Raw genomic sequence first — 9,051 nt, forward strand, 5'->3', positions numbered from 1 at the left:
TTTTTTGCACTGGAAATGTCTGGGATTGAACCTGGGACCTTCAACAAAGTAGATGCTCTATCACTGAGTCATGTGCTCTTAAAAAACAGTAGGCGGTGCTGAGTATCATGGACCCCATTGTCTGATTTAATATAAGGCAGCTTACTAAGCCTTTATTGTGGAAATAATCAAGTTTCTTTCTTGGGGGGGGGGAGAATTGTGTGTGCCCATTCTGTTTTAATTACTCTTAAAGTAATATGAGTTTTCCAGTTGAGATATTCCTCAGAGAGCACTTGTGGACATTAAGTTTTAATTTGACCTACTTGAACATCATGAACTTATCATTTATACTTACTTTGCTATTAGAAACTCCTGTACACAACACTCTGCACTCCCCTCTGGTATGTATTTCATCCCAATTTCATTAGAACAAGAGTCAAATCTGCAGTGTATTTCACAACTGGGATTTCTTTCCCCCCTAAAATGGATGATGTCAAGGATCTTCGTTCTTGCAATTCCTCTGCTATGTTGTTCACACATCAATTTAAAAAGAAAAGGGTTTAACAAACAAACATCCCTCATTCTCCCCCTGTAGACGGTTCAGATTTTGTTTGATAAATGTCCATCTAGCTCCACTGTAATATGCATACCTTATTGGTACAGAGTATTTCCACCAGTTCATGTCAATATTTTATGTCAATATTTGTATGTGAGAGTTTCTCCACAGGAACACTCTACTTATCATGCGATAATCTCCCTCTAAGTCTACAGAAAGAACAAAGACCAGTTGTCTCAGTTTTCCCAAGAAATGTATTCAAAATCACATGGTCTATAGAGCTGCCTTTTCTTCAAAAGACTATGTCAACCTCTTAAGTCCCCGGTCATTCAGTGGAATTTACTCCCACGGAAGTATCCATAGGATTGCAGACTTAATGCTGTTTCTAGCCAAACAGTGACTGTGCAGCTTGGAAGCCATCTTCCTTAAGGTGGTTTCCAAGTTGCACAATCAGTATTTGCTTAGAAGTATGGGCTGGTCAAAAATTTCCAGCAGAGCTGTAATTCTTGGTATTGGAGTTATTCTACTGTTTAAAAATTTGCTATTTAGAATCCAGCCCTGAAGTAATTTACCAGTATTATAAATAGAGGTGAAATATTTCTCCAAGAGTTGGGGGCCACCAACAAAGTTTTAGCTTGAAAAATTCCTGAGGTAGCATATCTTCCCTAGGTGTTTTGAGGCCAGTTAAACCTGCAAATAAATACTTATCTTCAAATATACAGTGTGCTGACCAGGGGCTATAAAATAAACTCTTGAGACAAAAGCAGCACAGGTATTACCATCAACATATCTAATTCTGAAAACGGCCAAATCTGTGGAAACTTAAATCCAGAGACTGGAGCCGTGGACAGACAGGGCACTTCTTTATAGAAATCTGGGAAAACCTCAAATTTGGAGAAAAACCTGAAATTTCAAAAAAAAAATTACACTAGGGAGTTAACTCCCCCCAAATAATAGAAGCAGTGCCTGTAGCTTTCAGAAATGTATGCCTTATCAGTGGCTGTTGTCAGGGGTTGGTAGTATTGCAACCTTCAACTTTGGTTTCTGTCAGTAAAAGGTAGGGGGAAGGAGCAGAGCTCTTTCCAGGGCTGTTTTGGCCTCTGAGAGAAGACCCATTTATTTATTTATTTATTTGACAAAAATTATATCCCGCCCTTTTGCCCTCACAAGGGCCTTCTAGGTGGCTAACGAACACGTCATAAAACCACATTTTAAAACCATTAAAACCAACCCCAAAACACATCATTAAAACAATTTAAACCAGAGCTAAAATACATACAAAGACATGAAAACAACAATTAAAATACTGGAAATATTGGGCAGGGACGGAGATATTACTGAGGGATTGCCAAACAAAACAAGAGAGCCTTCACCTGCTGGCAGAAGGTGGCAACAGAAGAGGAGAGAGTTCCAGAGGTTCGGTGCCACAACTCAGAATGTCCTCTATTAGGTTTCCAGCTGCCTGAACGCAGCCAGGTTCACCAGCAACCACCAGGCAACTGGCTATCATCTAAGTTGCAGAACTCACTCAGAACTGGCTGCTCGCTATTGTTTAACAGCAGTTACTCCATGGAAACCTGTGTGGTATAGTGGTTAGAGCTTCAGACTAGGTTGTGCTATGGAAGCTTGACTGGATGGCAGAAGCTGACTGGATGACCAGTTACACATTCTCAGCCTAATTTTCCTTATAGGGTGGTTTCTTATGAGGATAAAATGGAGATGAGGAGAATGATGTAAGCTGCTTTGGGTTCCTACTGGGTAGAAGGGTGAAGTATAAATGAAGTAGAAGAAGAAGAGAAGAGACTGGATTTATACCCTGCCCTTCACTACCCAAAGGAGTCTCAGAGCAGTTTACAATCTCCCTTCCCTTCCCCTCCCCACAACAGACACCCTGTGAGGTAGGTGGGGCTGAGAGAGCTCTTTTGAGGACTGCCCTTGAGAGAACAGCTCTGAAAGAATTTATGACTGACCCAAGGTCACACCAACAGCTGCATGTGAAGGAGTGGGGAATCACACCCAGTTCTCCCAGATTAGAGTCTGTGCTCTTAAACACCATGCCAAACCGCACTCTTAACCAGTACACCAAATTAAATAATAAATATAAATAACCATGGTGGCGGATAAAAGGTAGATTGCTGTGTAATCTAGATTGCTGTGTAATCTAGATTGCTGGTAAGGGGAGAGGGAAGGAGATAAAGGTCAGGATACAGGGATTGCCATTTGAGGGGAAAACATAGAGTTTTCCCCTCAAATGGCTGTGGCCCCGCCCCCAGCGTGCCTGGCATCATGACGACACTTCCCTGTGACGTGCACGCGGGGGTGGGGTTTCCCCTGGGGCCCGCCACTGCGGAAATTGGGCCTCCAAAGCGGGGGTTTCCCCGCCCCCCCGCCCCGGTTTGGCAGCCCTACTTCAAAGGTATCAGCCTCTTGATATAGCTCAGTACTATGTTGGGAGCAGGCCAGACCTTAACTTCTTTTCTACACAAATGCAAAAACCTGGATTAGGCTGGCACACTGCTCTCTACAAGCCTCAAGAGTGTAATTTCTTTAAATTGTTATCCTGGGGGAAAACATGGTAATTTAGAAAGAAAAACAACATGAAGGTGAATGGAATGTTATTTGATATTGGACTTCCGGGGGACAGTGGGGGTTGGGAAGGCGGGACTTCCACCCCAGAAAGGGGACAGGACACTTGACTTGACACTTCTGATTTTGACAGGAGGTATACCCATATACTACTACCCCAGTGTTATGTATTAGGTCTGGAACATTCCAGGACTATCTACCAGAGACTGACTGAGCTTGGAGCTCTAGAACAATAGCCCACCAGGACTCTGGAAGTGACCAATGAGAAACTAATGTTATGTAAATAGCCTATCATTGCGAGTTGGGTGTGGTTTTTTTGCACGCTACTTAAACAGGGCTTTTGCCCTGGTGTTTCAGTCTTGTTCCTGAAATCACTTAATAAAGTAGAGCTGTTCACTGCAATGCATCTTGAACCCAGTATTTAATGCCCAGTGTGGCTCTCTGGCTTTCTAGCAGCTGCTGCCGGGTCCAGCGTGGAGCCCTGGGCTGTTTAGCAGCCACTGCCAGGCCTGGCACAGCCCCCAGACTTTCCTTGGGCTGCACTGCCACCATGCACAATGTAGCTCCCAGGCTGTGGCACTAACAACAGCCTGGCCAACATGCCTCCTGGGTTTTGGTGCCAGCAGCATGCCTAGTGTGGCTCCCGAGCTGAGCCAGCAGCGGCATACTGAGTGTGGCTCCTGGGTTCTGTGGCTGCCACCAGGCCCTGCATAGAGTCCTGGGCTGTGCCACTGCCAGGCCCAGCACAGCTCCCAGGCTGTGCAGCCACCACTGCCAGACCCAGCGTGCAGCTGCCAACGTGCCCAAGGTAAATTCTTTTGGGGGATTTAAACCCCCTGTGCATATTAATTTTTTTAATGTTTTTCTGTCAATGTGAGAGTACCCCAAGTGTGCAGAAAAATCTCTTTAGCCTCCACATGGCCCTGATCTGCAGATTCAGATATCCACAGATGGTGACCACAGGTGGCTAATAGTATAGAGCTGACCATCTCCCATAAACCCCATGGCCATGGCCGAACTTCTGTGGTGTCATGCAATGCTTATAAACATTCCTACTGCTCAGGAAGGAAGGGACTATTAAGGCTAATTCAAACTAAGCCTTTACCACCTGAATGTAATAGCAAACTTCCTTTGCTAGCCACCAATTGCTGCACTGGGCTTTAGAGCATATAAGAACATATTAACAGCAGCAAGAATTTAAATCTATGCAATCCAAGACATACCCCAACTCTTTGGAACTAGAGCATAATTACTGTGGCTGTAAAGTGACAATTGTAGATGGGGGCAGGAACAATCCCTTGGGGACAATTCTACATGCTTTAGTTTCAGTGCCTCTAGTGTCATGTACAAAGAGCCACATGATCATTGTTACCCACAGATATGCTGCTTATTCTCACCACTGGTACTTTATGTTCTGTCCATTCTCTTAATCCATAATTGAGGCTTCATTCTTAATTGAGGCTTCATTCATATGGACATTGGACTTCGTACATTTCTTCACAGATGCAGTTGTGTCTTTGGGCCATACTGGATGTTATGGCATTCATTGGTTCTGATCGGACCACAGCACAGTGGGACCAGGGGCTCTTTCACACATCCCCCCTCCCCCAGCCTTATTAAGTGCCAAAACAGCCGTTGGGAGGAGGAACAAGCTCTCAGTTGCAGATTCTAGATTGCCTTCATGGGCAGCTCCACTAAGAGCCTATGGCAGTAGTCCAGTCTCAAGGTTACCATGGCATGGATCAATGTGACTAGATCAGCCATCACCTCAGGGCTAAATGCAGTCGCCCTGGATAGCCTAGCCCAGGGGTCATTTCATAGAAAAAGAGCTAGGGGAACTCATTAGCATAACTCATTAGCATATGCCACACCCCTGACATCACCGGAAGTGTGTCATAAGGCCACACCCCCTGACATCACCGGAAGTGTGTCATAAGGCCACACACCACACCCCCAACGGCCCCTGCCGCCGCTGCCGGCCTTGCAGCTCCACTGCTGAGCCCCATGAGGGCCCGGCGGTGGACCTGCAAGGCCGGCGGGAGTGCAAGGAAGCCCCGCGAAGGCCCTCCCTAGCCCCAGGCAGGCAGGGGTGGGGAGAGGCAGGGAGGAAGCAACTTACCCTCTCTCCTCTCCTGCCTCCTCCTGGCTGAATGAGGGCCAGAAGCGGGGCGGCCAGAAGCAGGGGGCGGGGCTTCGTCATGTCCCCGCCCCCTTGTACCTCACCTGGGGGAATTGTGATCCCCCGCGATCCCCCCCAAATGACCTCTGGCCTAGCCTAGCCTGATCTTGTCAGATCTCAGCAGCTACGCAGGAAGCACCCTCCGCAGCAGAGGCTGTCTGGCACCAGCATGCACAGCGCCCATTCAGAAGAGCCTAGCCGTAGTTTTTTAACAGTACACAGACAAGGAATCAAGAGGGTGACATTTTCAAATTTGCTTTTTATTGTGTGACAGTCATTTCCAGCAAAGCTTCTCAGCTGACTGGAGAGAAAGCCGTGAAGAAATGGGGCAGGAATGGGACACGTGGTCAGTTGCTTGAACCAATGAAGGACAGAAAATATGTTGGGGTGAGCTGGTGGACTCTGGAAGGGTGGTGGAACAGGTGGACAAAGTGTGTATATGAGGACAGAAGGGAGAAGAAGTAGGCAGCTGGAAGAAATACTGGAAATGGGAAAATAAGTGAACGAGGAGAAAAATTATTGGATTTTGAGGTGGCTGAAGGAATCATTATGTATAGTAATGAGAGAGAAAGCCCACAGAGCTGAAGGGAAGGACAGACCTCCCCGCCTCCTCCCATCCGTCGAACAGTTTAGTTCTCACTGTCCCGCTTCACATTCCAGTGGAAACTGATGGCATCAATGATGGCACCAGAGCGGCCACTGAAATATGACAGGACAGCTCTTGGAAAGACTGGAAGGGCAGTAAAACTGGTGCCTGTGTCAGCTCCACAAGTGAAGCGGCGTCCAAGGTTGGTGAGGAATTTAAGTTTGCGGATGTACGAATCAGCCTTCCCAGAGACATGAGTGATTGCCTCTCCAGGGCGAAGCTCGATTGTCTGCAAGTCACCTGATGAACTCCCCACAAGGTCGCTCCACTCCTTCCCGTACTTGACCTGGAGGCTGGAATAAGGGAAGAGTTAGGGTGGGCTTCAGATCTCTTCTGCTGCCTTTGACCTGCTGCTATCCAACACCCTTGCAGGGACACCCGTTGCTTTCCATGGGATACAAGTTGTGTCTTGAATGGTAACCATATCAGCTGTAATATTTCGAGAAGCACAAAGCTAGCTGCCCATTACAGCCTTTCCTTGTGATCTCTACTTGCACAATGGCACCTCGTTTCTTCCTCATTTCTCACATACAGCCCATGCCTCTTCTCTCAAGGCTGTGTGAGAGAAGATAAAGACCTCACGTCCTTTAGCCAAGAAAATGTATCCTTTCCTGAGACGATGCTTTCCTTATTGCTGTGACAATGGGGTTACCACAGGAAGGAGTGGCGGGTGAAGCAAGTCATCGCCTGTCAGGGCACCTTTCCCCGCAGAGCTCTCTGGAACACTGTATAACATCTCTTCTAGCTAGTGTCAGGTGAAAACATTGTTCTTAAAAGTGAAAACCATAGAAGAGTGTGGATTGTAAGCTCACTGGCACACAACAGCACGGGTGGGAGGGCAATTGCCCCCTCTGATGACTAGCTCACCTTGCCACATATTGCCGCTAGGGCTCACAATTGCCAGTTGTTGACAGAACTGGACCATATTTGAGTAATATCATCCATACGAATCAAGAACAGTCCACCCCACCCCGCTAGGGTTCACAATTGCCAGTTGTTGACAGAACTGGAGGGATGGAAGGGAGGTTAAGACCTGGAAAGGAGCGGATAGGCTCAAGTCACCGACATTCATCTCTGCCTGTACCCTCCTCTTGACCCTTCCTGGGGTTAGGATCTGTGAAATTTGGGGGTAGAGCCTGGGGGAGCACTGGGTTTAAGGGGGCGAGGGACCTAAGTTGGGTATAATGCCATAGAGTTCACCGTCCAAAGCAGCCATTTCCTCCAGGAAAACTAATCTCTGTAGTCATAATTCTGGGAGAACAACAGCTCCACCTGGAGGTTGGCAGTCTCTAGCATACCTTCACCCCCTTCCCTTTTACTCTCTCGTTCTTTCCCTCACTCTGAATGACCTTCTGAGATCTGACACGATCCGGCTAGGTTTGGCTATCTAGGGGAGGGCTGATGGCCACTACAGCAGAGGGAACAGGCGTATCCCAGAAAGGCTCAGACGCACTGCAAACTGTTTTGTGAATTAAGCTCAGGATTTCTTAGATTCCTGGGCCTGATCGGATTCTACCATGGGCCTAGTATTGGCCAAGCTGGATGAAGCTCTTCCCCTTTCTCTCCCTTTCCGCTCGCACATAAATCAGACGTTTTGCATAGACATAATCCACCACTGCCATCTTCTCCATGGGAAATTAATATTGAACACACTGACCTAAATTTTGTATCACAAAGGGAAGCCTTATTGTGTATTAAATCCATCGACAGACTAATTTCCCACCCCGCTAGATACCCAGTCTTAGGGTTGCCAACCCCCCCGTCAGTTTGCCAGGGGTCCCCCGTTTTGGGGGGGTTCTACCCGCCCCAAATACTCACAGCCACCCCTCTCCCTTCTCTCTTGAGAGAGAGGAGTGGCTGCCTTTAAGTGCATGGACGTTTCTTCCCAAGCCCGATCTCCGCTTGAGCTCAGGCTTGCAGGGAAATGTCAGCGTGCACTTAAAAGGGAAATGCCGGCTCTTTGTTCTTAAAGGGGAAATGCAGCTCCGTGCACTTAAAGGGGAAACGCCTGCTCCTTTAAATGCAGGGAACTGGCCTTTCTGGAGACTGAGCATGCAGGTGGGCGGGCGGGGCGGCGGACGTCCCCAACTTGATGTCATCATGTCGGGATGCCCCGCCCCCTCCAGGAACACCCCCAAAGTCCCTTGCTGGGGGCAGAAGATGGACTTGGCAACCCTACCCAGTCTCCAAATTTTAATTCCCCAGCTCTGGATCTTCATATACATACCCTTTAATGGATGATGAGTCTGCCCAGATCTTAAGGGCAGTTATGGACCCATCCAACTGGTTTAAGGAGTGTGAGAAGCGTGTTCCTCCAGTCCCTCCGTACTCGCCAGAATGGGAAGCAGAGCGTTTCTTAGACAGCCCTAAAATAAGTTGCAGTAGTTACAGATCCAAGGCCCAGTAGCCTCCTTTTACCCAATGAGGCAATGAGAACACACACACACACACACACACACACACCCGTGGTTCAGAATACTGACCAGCTGCTGGGTCTTACCTGCACTGACAGAGATGGCACAACAGATTAACACGAGGATGACGAAACGAAACATCCTAGAAAGAAAGTTTCCCAGGAAAGTAATCAGGTCATTGTGATCTTAAAGCCTACCCTTCTTTTTCCCCACAGGTAGTTTTGGCAGCAAGCTTGAAAGGGGTGGGGGGGAATGTTCCATCCTTTTCACAGAGGCTTGGACATGGGCAGCTGAAGTTTTTCAAGGCATGGAGGTAAATAACATCACCAAGTAAATTTTGTTGTTGTTGTTGTTCAGTCGCACAGTCGAGTCCGACTCTTCGCAACCCCATGGACCAGATCATGCCAGGTCCTCCTGTTTTCCGCCATCCTCTGAAGTTTGCTCAATTTCATGTTTGTTGCATCTATGACACCATCTAACCATCTCATCCTTTGCCGTCCCCGTCTTCTTTGACCTTCAATCTTTCCCAGCACCAGGGTCTTCTCCAGGGAGTGCTCCCTTCTCATTTGGTGGCCCTATTAAACCTCTATTAAAGAGACAGGATCAGTGTTCCCTCTAAGCTGAGTTAGTATGAGCTAGCTCACAGGTTTTTAACCTCCGGCTCACACATTTTTGTCTTAGCTCAGGGAGA

General features: G+C 47.6%; 1 protein-coding gene across 1 annotated transcript; it reads right to left on the reverse strand.

Annotated features, from left to right (window-relative positions):
* Positions 1 to 5,929: 5,929 nt before the first annotated feature.
* LOC107117616 (zymogen granule membrane protein 16-like) lies at positions 5,930 to 8,501 on the reverse strand. The gene is made up of 3 exons (XM_015419762.1): positions 8,447 to 8,501; positions 8,174 to 8,312; positions 5,930 to 6,239 (listed from the first exon to the last, which is right to left on the reverse strand). The coding sequence occupies exons 1-3, from the start codon at positions 8,499 to 8,501 to the stop codon at positions 5,930 to 5,932; spliced, it is 504 nt and encodes a 167-aa protein (XP_015275248.1).
* Positions 8,502 to 9,051: the final 550 nt, after the last annotated feature.

This window comes from Gekko japonicus, unplaced genomic scaffold (assembly GCF_001447785.1).
Source record: "Gekko japonicus isolate JY-2015 unplaced genomic scaffold, Gekko_japonicus_V1.1 scaffold2049, whole genome shotgun sequence".
Taxonomy (NCBI): domain Eukaryota; kingdom Metazoa; phylum Chordata; class Lepidosauria; order Squamata; family Gekkonidae; genus Gekko; species Gekko japonicus.

Coding starts and splice junctions, on each gene's coding strand:
- LOC107117616 (XM_015419762.1), bottom strand. CDS start 8,501: ATGTTTCGTTTCGTCATCCTCGTGTTAATCTGTTGTGCCATCTCTGTC. Junction 8,313..8,446: donor TGCCATCTCTGTCAGTGCAG/GTAAGACCCAGC, acceptor AACTTATTTTAG/GGCTGTCTAAGAAACGCTCT. Junction 6,240..8,173: donor GACTCATCATCCATTAAAGG/GTATGTATATGA, acceptor CCCTTATTCCAG/CCTCCAGGTCAAGTACGGGA.